The sequence below is a fragment of the Rosa rugosa genome, chromosome 4 (assembly GCF_958449725.1).
Source record: "Rosa rugosa chromosome 4, drRosRugo1.1, whole genome shotgun sequence".
Classification (NCBI taxonomy): Eukaryota; Viridiplantae; Streptophyta; class Magnoliopsida; order Rosales; family Rosaceae; genus Rosa; species Rosa rugosa.
Window position 1 is genome coordinate 56,711,950 of NC_084823.1, and position 18,761 is coordinate 56,730,710.

At 37.9% G+C, this 18,761-nt stretch overlaps 3 protein-coding genes across 3 annotated transcripts; all 3 read left to right on the top strand.

Annotated features, from left to right (window-relative positions):
- Window positions 1-251: 251 nt before the first annotated feature.
- On the top strand, window positions 252-3,237 carry LOC133706776 (protein DETOXIFICATION 16-like). Its single transcript, XM_062132316.1, has 8 exons — window positions 252-599; window positions 985-1,529; window positions 1,736-1,822; window positions 1,952-2,008; window positions 2,090-2,328; window positions 2,423-2,541; window positions 2,633-2,719; window positions 2,819-3,237. The coding sequence occupies exons 1-8, from the start codon at window positions 306-308 to the stop codon at window positions 2,876-2,878; spliced, it is 1,488 nt and encodes a 495-aa protein (XP_061988300.1). The 5' UTR covers window positions 252-305; the 3' UTR covers window positions 2,879-3,237.
- Window positions 3,238-12,380: 9,143 nt separating this feature from the next.
- On the top strand, window positions 12,381-13,970 carry LOC133745089 (putative disease resistance protein RGA3). The gene has a single exon (XM_062173081.1). The coding sequence runs from the start codon at window positions 12,381-12,383 to the stop codon at window positions 13,968-13,970; it is 1,590 nt and encodes a 529-aa protein (XP_062029065.1).
- Window positions 13,971-15,306: 1,336 nt separating this feature from the next.
- On the top strand, window positions 15,307-18,369 carry LOC133743652 (RNA-binding NOB1-like protein). The gene is made up of 5 exons (XM_062171649.1): window positions 15,307-15,713; window positions 15,890-16,769; window positions 17,150-17,318; window positions 17,762-17,881; window positions 17,982-18,369. Exons 1-5 carry the CDS (start codon window positions 15,377-15,379, stop codon window positions 18,132-18,134), a joined length of 1,659 nt encoding a protein of 552 aa, XP_062027633.1. The 5' UTR covers window positions 15,307-15,376; the 3' UTR covers window positions 18,135-18,369.
- Window positions 18,370-18,761: the final 392 nt, after the last annotated feature.

An 18,761-nucleotide genomic window follows, 5' to 3' on the forward strand; every position in this document is an offset into this window, starting at 1 on the left:
TGTTTCTGTTGCAAAACAACACATGCTTTTCTTTGTCTTGTTGAATATAAATGACATATGAAACCGCCACCCACCCTTTGTCTTTTTCCTCATAAAGTCAGAGTCATGTGCAAAAAAAACTCTATGATCCTGAAAACTAATATATAGTTATATAATGCAATCAGTGAGGCCATTATAGTCATTATACGGACCCATGCCATTTGTCTGGTTACATCGATCTTTTTAGCAAGACCTTCGACTCTTACATATAAGCCACAATCTTCTCTCCCTCTATCACACACTCTCCATCTCTCTCTTTCTGAAAAATGGAGAGAGAAGACAACAAACCATCCTTGAGCTCACCATTGATTCCAGTTCGTGAAGAAGATGGAGTTATATTAGAAGAAGAGAGGAGCCATGAGAAGTGGTTCAAGAAAGAGGAAGTTGTAGAAGAAGTGAAGAAGCAGTTATGGCTAGCAGGGCCTCTTATATCTGTGAGTATATTACAGTACTCTATACAGATAATAGCTGTCATGTTTGTAGGTCATCTTGGTGAGTTATCTCTATCCGGTGCTACCATGGCGCTTTCCTTCACATCAGTCACCGGTTTCAGCTTGCTGGCAAGTTAACTAGTCCTCTTCTCTGATTATTAATTTTGAGCATATGTTACTTAGTCTGATTGTTGCAACTAAGTCTATTTCTGTTTAATTCATAATAGAAATTCATTGATAATTTTAATTCAAGCTGAGGCTAATGTGGCCTCAAAGGAAAAGAGTAACACACGCTTGCCTCAAGATATTACTAGCCGCTCAGTTGAAGATTATTGTTAGATATTGTTTTCCAGAATTTTTGTGAAACATGCATAACAAAAATTGTTAGAATAACTCAAATTTTTAGTAGAATATATATCCTATGGGATAGTGAAATTTCCATCTAAGTACTAGCTAGTTGCAATTTGAAGTGTTTATAAATCTCTTATAATAATTGTGGTTTTTAATTTAATAGATGGGAATGTCGAGTGCATTGGATACTTTATCTGGCCAGTGCTATGGTGCAAAGCAATATCATATGATGGGCATACACATGCAGAGAGCAATGTTTGTTCTTTTACTTGTGTGCATACCCCTCGCTATCATTTCCGCCAACACAAGAATCATCTTAATAGCTCTAGGCCAAGATGTTGACATATCTACCGAAGCTGGAAAATTTGCACGTTTCAATATCCCTTCCCTTTTTGCATATGCACTTCTTCAGTGTCTCGTGAGATTCTTAACGACTCAAAACATTGTATTTCCAATGATGCTGAGCTCTGGAATCACCACTTTACTGCATATCCCTATCTGTTGGCTTCTTGTGTTTAATTCTGGACTTGGAGGCAGGGGAGCTGCACTGGCAAATTCCATCTCTTATTGGATCAATGTGGTACTTTTGGTGCTTTATGTCAGGTTCTCTTCATCATGTGCAAAAACTTGGACAGGCCTTTCGAAGGAGGCCTTTCAAAATGTTGTTACATTTCTTAGACTCGCTATTCCGTCGGCTGTCATGGTCTGGTAATTTAAACTTCTTAGTATTTCAGAAGGTTACTAGTTGCTACTAAGAGTTAAGATTTATCTATAGTTTCTTTTATGTTACTTGTTTTATTGACTGCTGAGAGGTATTTATACATAAAAAAGTGCAGGTTTTATTTCTTTTCTCTACTATGGTTTGTAGTTTGAGTGTCTAAGATCCTAAAGCAGTTGACCATGAATTTTAACAGCTTGGAAATGTGGTCGTTTGAATTGATTGTTCTTCTATCTGGTCTTCTTCCTAACCCAGAGTTGGAAACCTCAGTGCTTTCTATCAGGTTAGTTACTAAGTGTGATGATTTATTCTTTATTTTTTTCTTTATTATTTTTTTTTTTTTGTAATTGTTTTGTGCTTTACATTCTGCACTTTTTAATGTTACTACTTATCAAAATATACCCATTTTCAGCCTTAATACAGCAGCAATGGTTTGGATGATCCCTTTCGGACTCAGTTCTGCTGTGAGGTTAGTTGTGCTCGTATGATGCGTTTGTAGTTTTAAAGTCAAAAATCCTTTATAAGCTCAAACATTTTGTATGATTTGCAGCACTCGAGTCTCGAATGAATTAGGAGCAGGGCATCCAAAAACAGCACGGTTATCAGTATGTGTCGTCTTAGTCATGGCCATCACTGAGGGTTTATTGGTGGGATTGGTCCTTATACTAATACGCAACTTCTGGGGATACGCTTATAGCAATGAAACAGAAGTGATCGATTATCTGGCAACCATGATGCCAATACTTGCTACATCCAACTTCTTGGATGGTCTCCAGTGTGTTCTTTCAGGTCATTCCTACTTTTTCTAATACCCTGAAAATTAAAATCAAAATAAACACAAGTCAATTCCATTAGTATATTTATGTGTTTATAACATTTTCAGGCACTGCAAGAGGATGTGGGTGGCAGAAGATTGGAGCATATGTCAATCTTGGATCATATTATTTGGTTGGAATTCCATTGGCTGTTTTAATGGCATTTATCTTGCACGTTGGTGGAAAGGTAAAGAAAATTTAGGAAAATTGCTTCTTCTTTCGATCTTCCTTAATTTGTTTCCTTGTTATAAGCTTGTTTGTTAAATTGTTTTGAATAGGGGCTCTGGCTAGGAATCATCTGTGCACTCATAGTGCAAGTGTTGTCACTTCTTACTATAACCATACGAACCAACTGGGAGAAAGAGGTCAGATTCTTGCCATCTTTATTCCATACATAAGTCATCATTTTTCCTCCTCTTCTTCATGTGTACTTTTTCAATCTAATTTTTGTATGTATTTGTCAGGCGAAACAAGCTACAGAAAGAGTGTATGACTCGACAGTTCCGGTTGACATAGTTTCATGAAGCTGAATAATTACTGATCGACAATTAGAATTACATGAACACTTAATAAGAACACACTGGAGAAAATAAAGATAGTATCATAACAGTAGTGGGTGCAACTCATTATCCTCAAGCTGTGTGTTCTTTATTACCAAAATCCTCGGAGTGTGAGACTTGGAGATGCAGCTCAGAGTATCATGCCCTGTTTTGAGGTGTTTGGGTCTTACGCAAACTTTATTAGGCTGGTTTCTTACAGAGATTCACCGAATAAATCCTAGAAATAATAAAACAACCTTTTTATGTGATGTATTTCCCTTATTTTATTCTAAGAACTTCAACTCATATGAGGAGGAGGATTAAGCTTCGGAAACAGATTGAACTGTTAAACAGCGACAAGCGTGGCCCATGGTCCACCATTGTACCGATACTGTCCCAACTTAACCACCTGATAGGTGTTGGGTTTTAATCACAAAAAGCCTCGGTACAATTGGGTAAGAGCCACCCACTTATAAGTTATATTTTACTTGTCACTTTTCCAATATGTGATCTTTCCTCTCCAACACGCCCCCTCACGTGCAACCTAGCTCTAGGTTAGCACGTGAAATTAATTAAACCAATTCCCACTTTGGAAATTGGGACACAAGCCTCATATCAGAGACTTGGTCAATACAATCCAAGGCCCCACATCGGACACTTGGTAACAATCCGATCGCAATTTTTCCGATGGCAATGTAAGGAACCCAAATTCGGGCCCATGATAATTAGAGACGTAATTGGAGAGGGACCCGCTTTGATACTATGTTAAACAGCGACAAGCGTGGCCTGTGGTCCACCATTGTACCGATATTGTCCCAACTTAACCACCCGATAGGTGTTGGGTTTTAATCACAAAAGGCCTCAGTACAATTGGGTAAGAGCCACCCACTTATAAGTTATATTTTACTTGTCACTTTTCCAATATGTGATCTTTCCTCTCCAACATGAACATCTACTTACTCAATCAGAACTCCGATTGCTTGCTATTTCTACCAAAAGATTAGGGAGGGTGGTATTAGTAAAGATCACAAAGAATGAATCTAATACCTTGACTATTTGAACAAGAAAAACAAAGCACAAGAACAGAATATTATTTGCACCATTCTTACTCAACGTTTTGCTTTACATTTGGGATTAATCCTAATCTCATAGACTAATCTCATAGAATATATTTTTTCTTTTTGAAATACAGAATATATACTTGAGACTCCTGTATGTCTCATACTTGATGAAGACACATTCCCCTGCGAGTCGATTATTTTCTATAAAAAGCCATTTGACATTGGTTCATAGCAAATACATCCCAATCACCAAACTAAGCAACCATACTTTGATTCATAATAAAACTCTCTTCCTCTTTCAGAATTATCATGGGGGAGTTTGTTGTTGGAAAACATATTGGACTTGTCATTATCTAAAATGCATTAAGTTAATAAGCTTTGATTTAATCTGAAAATTAAACAATAGAAATACATATCTAGGACTCTATCCTGTTATCAATTGAGGTATATGTCTCTCGATTGAAGTAGGAATCTTATCTGTCAAATAACCTGATTGACATCAAGTGTAAGTGATAAACGTTAAGCTTCTGCTGATAAACTCTTAAGCAAACCTTGGACTCTTTATGGGATGAGCACAAGGCTAAGTTAAGGCCTCTATATATATATCAGGAAAAAGTCCCTGTGTTAACTACGACTTGCATTAAGATCAGTCCCATTCTGAAAGCTCTAGTAGTATAACATAGAAGATCTTCTTCCTTACTGTTCTTGTTTTGTTTGCTCGAGTTTTCTGGTGTTGCTGTGGTGTCAAGCTGTTGCTGTCCTTATCTTGCTGTGAAGAAGGATCCTAGTTGCTGATCCTAGTTGCTGAAGCTATAGTTGAGATGGCAGGACAAAGCATTGATATGCAGAATAATGGTAATCATGACATCCCACTATGAAACATATATCATGTGGCTGTGTTCTTTTGTGTTCTTTTGATGTATTGCTTTTGTTTTCTTTACATCATTTGGTCCTACAAAATGGTATCAGAGCCATGGCTTTAGTAAGGACACAAAACCTTTTTCTACTTTTATCTATATATGCTGTTTTTGAACGTTATCTAAAGGCTCGCTAGTTGGTTGTAGTACTAGTCTATTGCTTAATTAAACATATCTTAATGCCTATATGTCTTATAATTATAATAGAATGTGCTAGCCACTGAACATTTATGCACGCTTCATGATTAAAGTAGTTAAAGTACTAGTCTGTGCATCTTTTTAGAATAGACTTCAGTATTGTGTTGTTTCACGCCTTGCGCACAGCCTGGTCTACGGTCAATAAAGCTTCGGGTCCTGCCCGAGTTAAGAATAAAAGGGCATTCAGAAATCCTTTTTAGTTATCTATATGTTTCAAAACTGCAAAATGGTTCTTTCTTCTCTTTCGGGGCTGAAATTAATCATGAGTCTGTAGATCTCTTTCAATTTTGCTTCCGCTAATATTTTCTGCAGCTGATGATGGAGAGACTCAGGTGTGTTTATATTTCGTCAAAAAAATTTCGAAATGATTTATATATGATGATTACCTGTTTATGCTACTGTGAATTTTGACAAGAATTAAGTATAAATGTCTCCCAATTTAAAGTTGCAGTCTTGTTAATATCTTCGCAGTGGAACTTAAGTTTAACTTATGGTCTTATGATTTTCTGGAGATTATATTGATTCTGTTGCACAAAGTAACCTTCACTATTGTTTCTAGAAAATTTTCAGCCTAACAAGATTGAAATTGTGTTACTGTTATTAAATTGCTTATATTTTGGCTCCCAAAGGAGTGTTTACATATGTAGATTTAAAACCAGTAACAGCATTATACATGTTTCACAGTTTTATTTTCTGATATGTTGAAACTTTTCTCTATCCAAAGATGTTGACTGTTTTCAATATATATATAAAATTGTTGAACATGGAATAATGATATAGAAAATTTAGTTATCAGATTTTATGCCACAAAGGTGTTATCTGGTATATCTTCAGAATATGGGATTGTTTTCAGCTGTGTTTCTTCCATACATTTTGTTACTGATGGTTGATGCACATATTTTCTGCAGAATAAATAATACACATGTACTTACATTTTCATTTTCTGTTTTGCTTTAGGAGTTGAAGTTGTCACCCTAGGGCAAATTCAAGTGTTGAGTGGAGGAAACTACAGAAAATGGAGAAACCAAGTAGAGTTCTACTTAGCCATGCACCAAAACATGGACCTATGCCTTACAGATGAACAACCTTATGAGTTGGATGGAGAGAGCACTGAAGATGACAAGAAAGCCTATAAGGACTGGCATAGAGCCAACAAGATGGCAAAAAATGTCATCAGGTCTACTATGTCGGATACAGTGAGAGGCTGCATCGAAGAACCTGAGTATGCAGTTGACTTCTTGGAAGCCATTGCTCAGAAATTCAGAGAAAGTGACAAAGCTGAAGGAGCCAGACTCTCTAGGAAGTTCAATGACCTTAAGTTCAGTGGGAATGGGAGTGTTAGAACCCATGTTATGGAGCTGATAGACATCAACAATAAGCTGAGAGATCTCTACATGGGAGTGAATGATGCACAAGTGGTGCATGTGGCCTTAGAATCCCTCCCAAATGCCTACAGCCATCTTAGGACAACCTATAATGCGCAAAAGGAAAAATGGACACTGAATGAGCTTATCTCAATCTGTGTAGATGAGCAAGAGAGGATTAAGAAGGAGAGTACACCCACTACTACTGTCAACCTGATGGGGAAAAACAAAGGGAAATATCAGAACAAACTCAAACCAAAGAAGACCATCACTAAAGCACCCACTGAAAAGGCTGCAGCTGGAAAGCTACTGAAGATCAAGTGCTACTTCTGTAAGAAGTATGGGCACATGAAGAAGCAGTGTGAGGGTTTCAAGAAATGGATGATCAAAAAGGGTAAGAATTTATTTTCTGATTCAGATTCTATTTTTCCAAATTCAGTTTTTTCCTTGGAAGTTAACTTCATAAATGTTGAACCGCATACTTATTGGTTGGATTCAGGCTCACCAATTCATATAACCAATTCCTTGCAGGGTTTAACAAGGAGGAGAGCTCCAAGGAAGCATGAAGACTCGGTCTGCGTTGGCAATGGCATGAAGGTAGCAGTCAAAGCCATTGGCACCTTAAAGTTGGACTTAGGTTTAGGAAAGTTTCTGGTTTTAGATAGTGTTTATTTCATTCCTTCTTTGAAAAGAAACTTGCTTTCAGTTTCTTTGCTAGTTAGGCTTGGTTGCAGACTTGTTATTGATTTTAGTGGAATAAAAGTTTTTCAAGGCAATGATTATCTTGGATATGGTACTTTTATGCATGACTATTTAAAATTAAATTGTTCTGTTGCAAAACAAGAAATTTTGTTAATTGAAAATAGTGAAAATTCCTTAAGTACTAACACTGTTATTGGTGTTAAAAGATCCATGTTCAATAATAAGTCTGCATATCTATGGCATAGAAGGCTAGGGCATATTTCTAAGGAAAGACTTAAGACACTCATTAAGAACAAAATTTTACCAGAACTAGATTTTGATGATCTTGCAGACTGTATAGAATGTTATAAGGGAAAATTGACTAACTCAAGAAAGAAAACTGCAGTAAGAAGTCAAAAACTCTTAGAACTTATACATACTGATATCTGTGGACCTTTTAAGCATAAAACTATCTGTGGAAACTCATACTTCATTACATTTACAGATGATTGTTCTAGATATTGTTACATTTATTTACTGTCAGAAAAATCACAAGCACTTCAAGCCTTTAAAATCTTTAGAACTGAAGTGGAACTGCAGCAGGAAACTAAAATTAAGATTGTGAGATCTGACAGGGGTGGGGAATTCTATGGAAAGTATACTGAGGCAGGCCAGCAAAAGGGTCCTTTTGCATTATACCTTCAGGAACAAGGCATTAAAGCTCAGTATACTACTCCATATAATCCACAACAAAATGGAGTAGCAGAAAGAAAAAATAGAACTTTCTTAAACATGGTAAGGAGCATGATGTGCACCTCGGGGTTGCCAAAATTTTTGTGGGGTGAAGCCTTAAGAACTGCAAATTACATTTGCAATAGAGCACCTAGCAAAGCTGTAGAGAAAACACCATTTGAGATTTGGTGTGGTAGGCAACCAAGCCTGCATCACTGCCATGTGTGGGGATGCAAGGCTGAAGCAAAAACACCAAATGCACTAACACAGAAATTAGAGTCAAAAACAGTGAGTTGCAATTTTATTGGATATTGTGAAAAATCTAAGGGTTTTAAGTTTTATGCAGCTCATCACACACCTAGGATTTTTGAGACACATCAAGCAAAATTCCTGGATGAAGTAGTGTGCAATTCATCTTTTGAAGACTTGTCTGCAGATTTTGATGAAATTTCAGTTGATGAGAATTTAGAAATTTTTTTACCCTTACTACAGAACCAATATGTGGCTGCTCAAACCACAGAAAATACAGATTTAGATCAAAATCTAGCTGATCCAATAAGTGAGGTACCCCAAAATGAGTCATTAGCAGAACCGGTAATTGAGATGCCCCATGACATGGTTTTAGATCAGAATCCAGCTCTAGAACAACCTGAGTTTAATGACCCCCAACCTAGGAGATCTCAAAGACAAAGAAAACCCACTTTTGGAGAAAACAGTGATTATGTTGTGTATTTGCAGGAAACTGATGAAATTCTTGCAGAGGATCATGATCCAACTACCTTCAAACAAGCTGCTGAAAGCATTGAATCTCAGCAGTGGCAGTTGGCCATGGAAGCCGAAATGGATTCCATGAGTCAAAATTCAGTGTGGGAGTTAGTGAAACCAGATCCAAAACACAAAGCTATAGGCTGTAAGTGGGTGTTCAAGACCAAAAGAGATGAAAAAGGAAATGTGGAAAGACATAAAGCTAGGCTTGTAGCTAAAGGTTTTACACAGAAACAAGGCATAGATTATACAGAAACTTTTTCTCCTGTTTCCACTAAAGACTCCTTCAGAATTATAATGGCTCTTGTAGCACATTATAATATGGAACTACATCAAATGGATGTGAAAACAGCCTTTTTAAATGGAGAATTAGATGAAGTAATCTACATGAAACAGCCTGAAGGCTTTGTAAAACCTGGAAAAGAAGATCATGTATGCAGACTTAGAAAATCAATTTATGGACTTAAGCAAGCTTCTAGACAATGGTATAAGAAGTTTGATTCAGTAATTTCATCTTTTGGTTTTACAGAAAACATTGTGGATGAGTGTGTATACTTAAAGACAGTTGGAAATAACTTCATTTTTCTTATACTGTATGTAGATGACATTCTGTTAGCTAGCACTCATATCAAATTATTAAAAGACACTAAAGCTTTTCTGTCAAATAATTTTGATATGAAGGACCTAGGTGAAGCATCTTTTGTTTTGGGAATTGAAATTAAGAGGGATAGAAAACAGGGTTTATTAGGTTTGTCACAACATGCTTATATCTGTAAAGTCTTGAAGAGATTTGGCATGGAATCCTGTGCAACTGGTGAGGTCCCTATGTCTAAAGGAGATAAATTTACTAAGAATTCTAAAAATGGGGGGAAGAGTGGTGACATGGAAAGCAGACCCTATGCTAGGCTCATTGGCAGTTTGATGTATGCACAGGTCTGTACAAGACCTGACCTATCTTTTGCAGTAGGCATTCTCTCAAGGTTTCAATCAAACCCTACTCACCAACACTGGGTTGCAGGCAAGAAAGTCCTTAGATATTTACAGAAAACTAAGTCTCACATGCTAGTCTACAAGAAAGTGGAAAATTTGGAGCTGCTGGGCTACACTGATTCAGATTTTGCAGGTAACTATCCCAGCTCTATGAAGTCCACTTGTGGATATGTTTTCATGCTTGCTGGAGGTGCTATAGCATGGAAAACCATGAAACAAAAATTAATTGCCACCTCCACAATGCAAGCAGAATTCATAGCTGTATATGAAGGAGTCTGTGAAGGCTTATGGATCAAGAATTTTTTGATGCAAACTAAAGTCCTTAAGTCCATAGTCTCAGGAGCATTAAAAATATTCTGTGATAATGAAGCTGCTGTCTTTTTTGCAAAGAACAGCAAGAGATCAAATAATTCTAAGCATATTGATCTCAAATACTATAGTGTGAGACAAAGAGTTGATTTTGGTGACATTGAAGTTTTGAACATTGATACAGAAGCTCAACTTGCAGATCCATTCACTAAGGCGTTAACAGTTGCAAGTTTTCAAAAACACATCAAGAACTTGGGAATTTTATCTCAATTGGATGCTTGAGCTTAGTGGGAGTCACCTCTCATTTTTAGAATTTATTATTCTGTAATAAACTTTCAATTCATAGTTATTTCTCCAATTATTAACTTTATTTGTGATTTTGTTTGTAAGTTATCAATAAAAGTAAGATTTCCAGTTATGGCTTATATTATGGTACCAAAATTCTGTTTTCTGGAAATATTGAGTTGTTGATCTGTGTATTATGAAGTGAATCGATTTCAGGTGAAGTAGCAAGTAAGAGATTCACCACTTTACGTACTTGCTGATGAGATTTTGAAATTCTTCGAAATCATGTTGTTGGACTCTGAGCAATGAAACTTGCAGGTAGACATGTTAAATTTTCAATTGCTCTTCTGTTTATCATTTTGAGCTTATGTGATGTACAGAATTTGTGATTAGTGATCTTTAACTGTTTTGACTGTTTTGATCAAAACCAGTTCTTGATTCTGCATTAATTCTATGCATTGACCAAGCTGGATAAGACATGAGTTTTGTTCTTGTATTTCAGTGCACACTTCATTGTTGCTTAATTTTCTCATTATGGTTCAAAGGCTGTGCATAAAGATACTGTTAGTCCAAGTGGGAGAATGTTGGAAAACATATTGGACTTGTCATTATCTAAAATGCATTAAGTTAATAAGCTTTGATTTAATCTGAAAATTAAACAATAGAAATACATATCTAGGACTCTATCCTGTTATCAATTGAGGTATATGTCTCTCGATTGAAGTAGGAATCTTATCTGTCAAATAACCTGATTGACATCAAGTGTAAGTGATAAACGTTAAGCTTCTGCTGATAAACTCTTAAGCAAACCTTGGACTCTTTATGGGATGAGCACAAGGCTAAGTTAAGGCCTCTATATATATATCAGGAAAAAGTCCCTGTGTTAACTACGACTTGCATTAAGATCAGTCCCATTCTGAAAGCTCTAGTAGTATAACATAGAAGATCTTCTTCCTTACTGTTCTTGTTTTGTTTGCTCGAGTTTTCTGGTGTTGCTGTGGTGTCAAGCTGTTGCTGTCCTTATCTTGCTGTGAAGAAGGATCCTAGTTGCTGATCCTAGTTGCTGAAGCTATAGTTGAGATGGCAGGACAAAGCATTGATATGCAGAATAATGGTAATCATGACATCCCACTATGAAACATATATCATGTGGCTGTGTTCTTTTGTGTTCTTTTGATGTATTGCTTTTGTTTTCTTTACATCATTTGGTCCTACATTTGTCACTAGCATTGCACGGAACGCCGTGACTGGGCTAGCTTCTTTTACTTACAAAGAAGTTTGCTTGGCATGGGGTGTCACAGATGAGCTAGCCAAGCTCAAGGTGACCTTTTCAGATGTCCAAAAAGTGGTCCTCGATGCAGAGGAAAAGCAGAGGAAGAATCCCCATCTGACCGAGTGGTTAGGCAAGCTCAAAGATGTTGCTACGACGTCGATGATGTGCTTGATGAATTTGCATTGAAAGAGCTACAAATGCAAGTGCTGAACAATCGCGGCAATATTGTAATAGTAAAGGTACGCACATTCTTTTCGCGTTGGAACCCACTTGTGTTTAACATCAAAATGGCTCATAGAATCAAAGAGATTAGAGAAACGTTAGATAGAGTGGCAGCTGAAAAAGCTTCGTTTCCTGTTGAGGAACGAGCAGGAGATCGGCAGGGGGTGCACGTAAATAGGGAGACTCACTCTTTTGTGCAAGTCTATGATGTTATTGGGAGAGATGATGATAAAAAACAGATTATCATTCATCTCTTGAACTTAAGATTGAAAGATCCTGGTGTTCGTGAGAACGTTTCAGTTATTTCCATTTTGGGTTTAGGAGGTATGGGAAAGACCACCCTTGCCAAGTTGGTGTATAATGATAAAAGGGTAGTGAACAACTTTGAGTTGAGAATGTGGGTATATGTCTCCGACCATTTTGATATTAAAAGATTGGTTCGAGAAATTATCACTTCTGCAACTAACCAAAACTGTGGGGATGATGAAAGTTTAGAACAGTTGCAAAAGAAGTTACAAAATGTTTTAACTGATAAACATTTTTTGTTAGTGTTAGATGATGTTTGGGACAAGAGTCAAATTGGAGTAACAATTTCAAAATGGCTTGATTTAAAAACTCTTTTGAATGTTGGAGCCAATTCATGAGAGTAAAATCATTGTCACAACACGCAATGAGTCAGTTACTTCGATTATGGGATCTGTATACGTGCATCAATTAAGAGGTCTTCGCCGCGAAGACTGTATGTCCTTGTTCAGTCAAAGGGCATTTGGCCGAAGGGAAGAAGAGGAACGCTATCCACAACTACTGGAAATCGGAGACGATATTGCAGAGAAGTGTGGAGGGGTTCCTCTAGCCATAACTACCTTAGGGAGCATGCTCTGTTTAAAAAGAGAACAGAATGCTTGGTCTGAAGTAAGAGATAGCGACATTTGGAAGCTGGAACAGGAGGACGACCACATATTTCCTGCCCTCAAATTGAGCTATGATGCATTGCCGCCCTACTTGAAACCATGCTTTGCCTTTTGCTCACTCTTTCCCAAAGACTACATATTCCGAAGTTCAGAATTGGTCCCCCTCTGGATGGCACATGGCTTTCTTCAATCCTCAAAAGGAAGCCAACAGCCTGAAGAGATGGGACTAGACTACATAAGGCAGATATGTTCTAGATCATTGTTTCAAATTCACGAAGATTCAATTCATTTCATAGCCTTTGAAATGCATGATCTAGTTCATGACTTGGCCATTTCGGTGGCACAATTAGAATGCTCATCTGAAAATTTTCGTCCTTCTACCTCCAACCCTCACAAAAAAGTTCGACCTGTGTCAATCTCGCGGGATGACTTGTGCATGAAGGAAGTACGAGTTCCTGATTACTTGCTTCAGCTAAAGAAAGTGTGGACCATTCTATTTCCAAATCCAGGAGATACAGTCATCACCAACAAACCTTTGTTGAAAACATGCATCAAGAGATTCAAGTACCTGCGGGCCCTAGATTTGAGTGGTTGGAGTCTTGAAAAGTTACCAAGTTCAATTGGTGATTTGAGTCACTTGAGATATCTAGACTTGTCTAGGAATCCAAGCATGCAAAAGCTTCCGGATTCCATTTGCGAGTTGCAAAATTTGCAGACATTGCTACTTTCAGGCTGTGAGAATCTCAAAGGCTTGCCTAAAGACATAGGGAGCTTGATCAACCTTAGAAAGTTGGTGTTCACCACAAGTCGGATGGATTTGCCCGAAGAAATCAAAAGCCTCACTTCTCTTCGACATTTTGAGGTCCACAATTGCAGTAATCTTGAATCCTTAGGTGAAGTGGTACCATCTCTCACTAATCTTCGAATTCTTGTTATTAGCAATTGTGGAAATCTAGAGTCGCTGCCACACTTGAGTACACCATTAAAGGCCTTGGTCATCTCTGATTGTGAGAAGCTTGACTTGAAGAGTTTGGGAGAAGGCATTCGAGGTCTTCGATCATTTTCCATCTCCAAAATGTCAAATTTAGAGGCTTTGCCCCATTGGCTTCAAGACTCCAAACCCAGTCTACAGAGCATCCACATCGAAAATTGCGTGCATGTCAAGGCACTTCCAGAGTGGCTGCAAAGCTTGATGCTGCTGCAACAACTAGTCATCGAAGGTTGCCCTCAATTGTTGGCCTTGCCGGAGGGGTTGCATCAACTCGTTGCCTTGAAAGAATTGAAGATCAATGACTGTTCTAAATTGGCTGAAAGTTGCAGAAGGAAAGAAGCTAGGTCAGGACTGGTCCAAGATCACTCGTGTTGCTAAGATTACAATTGATGGAGAGATCATTGCATCAAGTAATGATTAGGTAACAATCTAGTAATTGCTTGCATACATTTCGTTTTTCGTGCCAATTTTTCTGGAATTTTCAATGTTTACTAATTGTTTCTGTTTATTAATTGCAGATCATTGATCATCGATCTTTAATGGAGTTACTGAAATATGAACCTAGTCAAATTCAAATGAAATAATATTGGGTATTGTGTTGAAATTATTGATTATACAGTTAAACCTCTATAAATTAATGACATGGGATGAAAGTATTGTTTATTTTCTTAAATAATATTATTGTATTTTGTTCAATGTATTATGTATACATTATTCAATATACGTGCTATTTTGTTCAATGTATTATATTGTTCAATGTACAATACTACATTATTCCATTTTATGAACATTAAGCCAACCAAAACTCAATTTAAATAAACAAAAGTCATAGTAACACAACACATCATAGTATCATACACAAAATAATGGCTTCTCACCTCAAAGGTGTAAAGAAATCAACAATGATGGATGAAATGCGAAAATCACAAGAACTTCTTACCATGTTATTGTTGAGAATATATAGATCCCACATGAGAAAATAGGGACATTGCCTATGGGTTTAAGGATTTGGGTCACTCCATCCATAGCCAATTGGTTTTGGATGTGAACCCCAGATTATTTTATCATGGTATCAGAGCCAGGTTATCCCACGTATGCATGCCTCACGGCCACACCGGCTCCACGTCACCCAAAGTTGTCTACGGGTATGGCTTGAAAATTCACCACACGTGCGGGGACGTGTTGAGAATATATAGATCCCACATGGGAAAATGGGGACCTTGCCTATGAGTTTATAAGGGTTTGGGTCACATCATCCATAGTCAATTGGTTTTGGATGTGAAAAATGGGGACCTTGCCTATGAGTTTATAAGGGTTTGGGTCACTTCTTCCATAGCCAATTGGTTTTGGATGTGAACCCTAGATTACTTTATCAATTATGCCCCGTACCTAAACTTACCCGTTTATTGGTCATTTAGACAGTAAACAAATAAAAGTATCACTTTTTACGTTAATTTTGACATTTTAATGGGTCAAAAAGTTGACTTTTTCTTCGGCTAAGTTTTTGAGAAAACTTCATTCTAAAAAATTATAGAGGACGTTAAACCGAATTTGTAGACATGTAGCATGCAAATCAGAGTTGTAACGAATGAGTTATAGACGTTTAAACTCAGTGGTGAGTTATAGACGTTTAAACTCAGTGGCAATGCAGACAAAGTAAACTATTGGGAAGATGGGCCTCTGATAGTGGGCTAGAAGGGAGTTGATGCAGCCATGCAGGGCATCGAGGGTGGTCTTGACACACTATATCTCTCAACTCTCTAGGGTTTTAGCAACTCGGGACCATGGAAGCCACCGTCACCCCAGCCCCAGTCTCCAGTTGGAGCAACATCGTGAAGAAGCAGCCGGACCCAAAGCCCCAAAACTTCTCCTCCTCCTCAATCGCCACCACCAAAGTCTTGGTCGAAAGCTGCAAGTCCTCCAAGGGCATAGCCGTCGCCGTCGTCGACGCCAATGCTTTCATTCAGGGCGGCGAGACCCTCCCCCACTGCGCCGACAAGTTCGTCTCCATCCCCGAGGTCATCGACGACGAGGTCCGTGACCCTATTTCCCGCCACCGCCTCGCCCTCCTTCCCTTCCAAGTCCACACCATGGAGCCCTCCCCTGAATCCCGCGATAAAGGTTACATTTTTATGGATTTATTGGTTTAGTTTTTGTTAACCTTTAATCGATAAAAATAAAGGTCACATTTTTACTTAATTTTATCAATTAATAATTTGGTTATGCGATTGAGAATGGGATGTATGAGTGTGTGATAGAATTAGGGTTGATAGGGTTTTGTGTGTTTCTTTTGGCAGTTGAAAAGTTTGCGAGGGCTACTGGGGATTTCCAGTCACTGTCAGAGGTTGATATTCGTCTTATTGCTATGACATATACACTGGAGGCTCAGATACATGGCACTGAGCGCCTCAGGGACTGTCCTCCGCCGGTGCATACTCTCAATGTCAGGAGGTTGCCGGAGAAGGAATTGCCCGGCTGGGAAAATAATGTCCCTAATTTGGAAGAGTGGGAAGCGCTGGAAAACAAAGCGGAGGATAAGAGCAACTCTGGTTCGAGGATTCTTCCGTTGAAAGATATTAACTTGAATGTTTCTGTTGATGGTTCTGCGGTGGAAATTAGAAGTGATGTTCATTCTGAGAATCAGGAGGGTGGTGAGGGCATTCAGGGGAGATATAGGAGATATTTTCCAAAGAAGAAAGAGATAAATATTGAAGGGAAGATGGTTTCTGATGGAATTGATGCGTCCCAAGGACAAGTTGATGATAATGCTGGTGACTGGATGCCTGCTGTTAGTCGGAGTACACATAGAAGGTTTTTGAGAAGAAAAGCTAGACGTGAGTCTTATGAGGCGGCATCAGCTGATAATGATCCTCAGCTACATGCTGAGGAAAACACAAGTGGTGGCGTACTTGTGGATGTGAATTTTTCTGTTGAAGGAGATGAGGTTGAAATGATAAATGAAAGGCTGGATCACTTGGAGATCTCAAGCGATAATGATGCAAGTGTTGATACATTAAATGTGAACGATGATACTAGTCAGCAGATCTGGATGCTGAGATCCTTGTCTGAGTCTAGTGTAGCTTGTATAACAAGTGATTTTGCAATGCAAAATGTTATTCTGCAGATGGGTTTACGGTTGTTGGCACCTGGAGGAATGCAGATCCGCCAGCTGAAGAGGTATTTGTTTGATACATATACCCCATTTTATTAACCTTTCTCATTCTTTTACTAACTGCATTTATTAATGACTTGTTTCATTATGTTGTTTTTTCTTTCTATTTTCTGTCTTTTTGATTGAAAATGGAATCATTTGCGTAGTAGGTTTTATCATATAACACATTTTAAAAAGGAATCATTCTGCTGCTTTGCTAATATTCGTGCTTCAAGGTTTTCTGAAACACCCTGTGCATAAGATGATGTTTTATGAAGATCACTTGCATATAAGTTGCTTTGGATGAATTTAAATGTTCTGTCCTCTGGACTGGGGCCTCTAATATGTGCTTGATGAAACAACTGTATCATAAGCATTTTATAGTTGATCTCTCATCTTTCTGTAGGTGGATTTTGAAATGCCATGCTTGTAATACTTTGACCACTGCAATTGGGAGAATGTTTTGTCCAAAGTGTGGAAATGGTGGTACCTTGTGCAAGGTAGCAGTTACAGTGGATGAGAATGGGATTACTGTTGCGGCACCTAAGCCTCAGATCACCAAGCGTGGCACAAGAGTGAGTATTTCTTTTAGTTATTATCAGAAACTGGTTACTGCCCAGGTACTTATTGTTGCTTATTCGTTCCTTAACTCTTGTGTATGTATAAGGTGATGATAAGAGTGGTTGCTATACTTGTTTTTTCTTCTACTTGTTCCTTCCATTTGTTTATTGCATACTGGATTGTCAATTGGTTTCTTATTTGTATGCTCATTTGGTACTGGGACAAACATAAGCATGCAATCTATTCACAGTTGTAATTGAATGGGATGTGAGATTAACTTAACCTTATATCTGAATTAGAGAACATAAGTTATTCCATCCTTCATCCCTTAATCCATCTCTTTTATGTCTGCATTGGCTGATGTGAGCCTGTAAGCTTTGATTCTTTACTTTTGTGTTTCACTTGAAGCTGTGTTTCTCTTGACCATGCATGCATCCTAATGCTTGGCTGTTTGCAGTTTTCACTTCCTTTACCACAAGGTGGAAGAAATGCCATTACCAAAAACCCTGTTTTACGTGAGGATCAGCTTCCACAAAAGTACCTCCATCCAAAGACAAAGAAGAAAGCAAATAAGCCGGTAAAATTTCAATTTTTTCGGTTTGTGCACATGTGAAATATTGCTGGTTTTTTTCTTACTTTTTTAATTTTAATACTGAAGTGTCTTATTATACCTCCAGGGAGATGACGACCTACTCACTTCCAATGACTTCATCTTCATCCACCATTCGGATAAAAATGCTCCTTTGCAGCCTCCAGTGAGGAAGGCATTAGCTGCTTTCCGCGGGAGGAGGAATCCCAACGACAATCATTATTCACATTCCAAGCATTAGTAGTGTGTTTAACCGTCTTCTGTGTGTGTTAGAAAGACTAGTATTTCATTTTAAGAGATTGTTTTGGGTCCAGTTTTGGTGTTTTGCCATCATAAATTGTGTGATAATTATGTGCTCAACTCTCAGACCGTCATACCTTATTGCATATAAGTCTTACAGTAATAACAATGCTAAGAAAAATTTTGAGAATGGAAAACATAAACTTCCGAGGACTGGGTTTTGGCAATGTACATGGATCACAAATATCATCAATATATTCAATGAATCTTGTTGTCTTCACATGAATCCATAGATCTTATGGATTTGATTATAACTTCAATAATGCCAAACATCCCAAATGCACCATTACTGGAATACGGACCTCATCTCTTTGATAACTGGCTCTTGGCACCTAATTAGTAATTAGCCTGGACAATCTGACCAACTCTCACGCATCATCTAAACAACAAAATGTCAAAGGTGGAAAAACAAAGAAAGAAAGAAAGAAAGAAAGAAAAGTAAACAAAAGGATGTAAAAATCAGAGAAGACAGGACACAATACACCAACAAAAGCCCTCAAAATTTAGCCTTATACATGGGCAATTATAATATGATACCAATTCTGTCTCAAGTTATCACAATTATTTT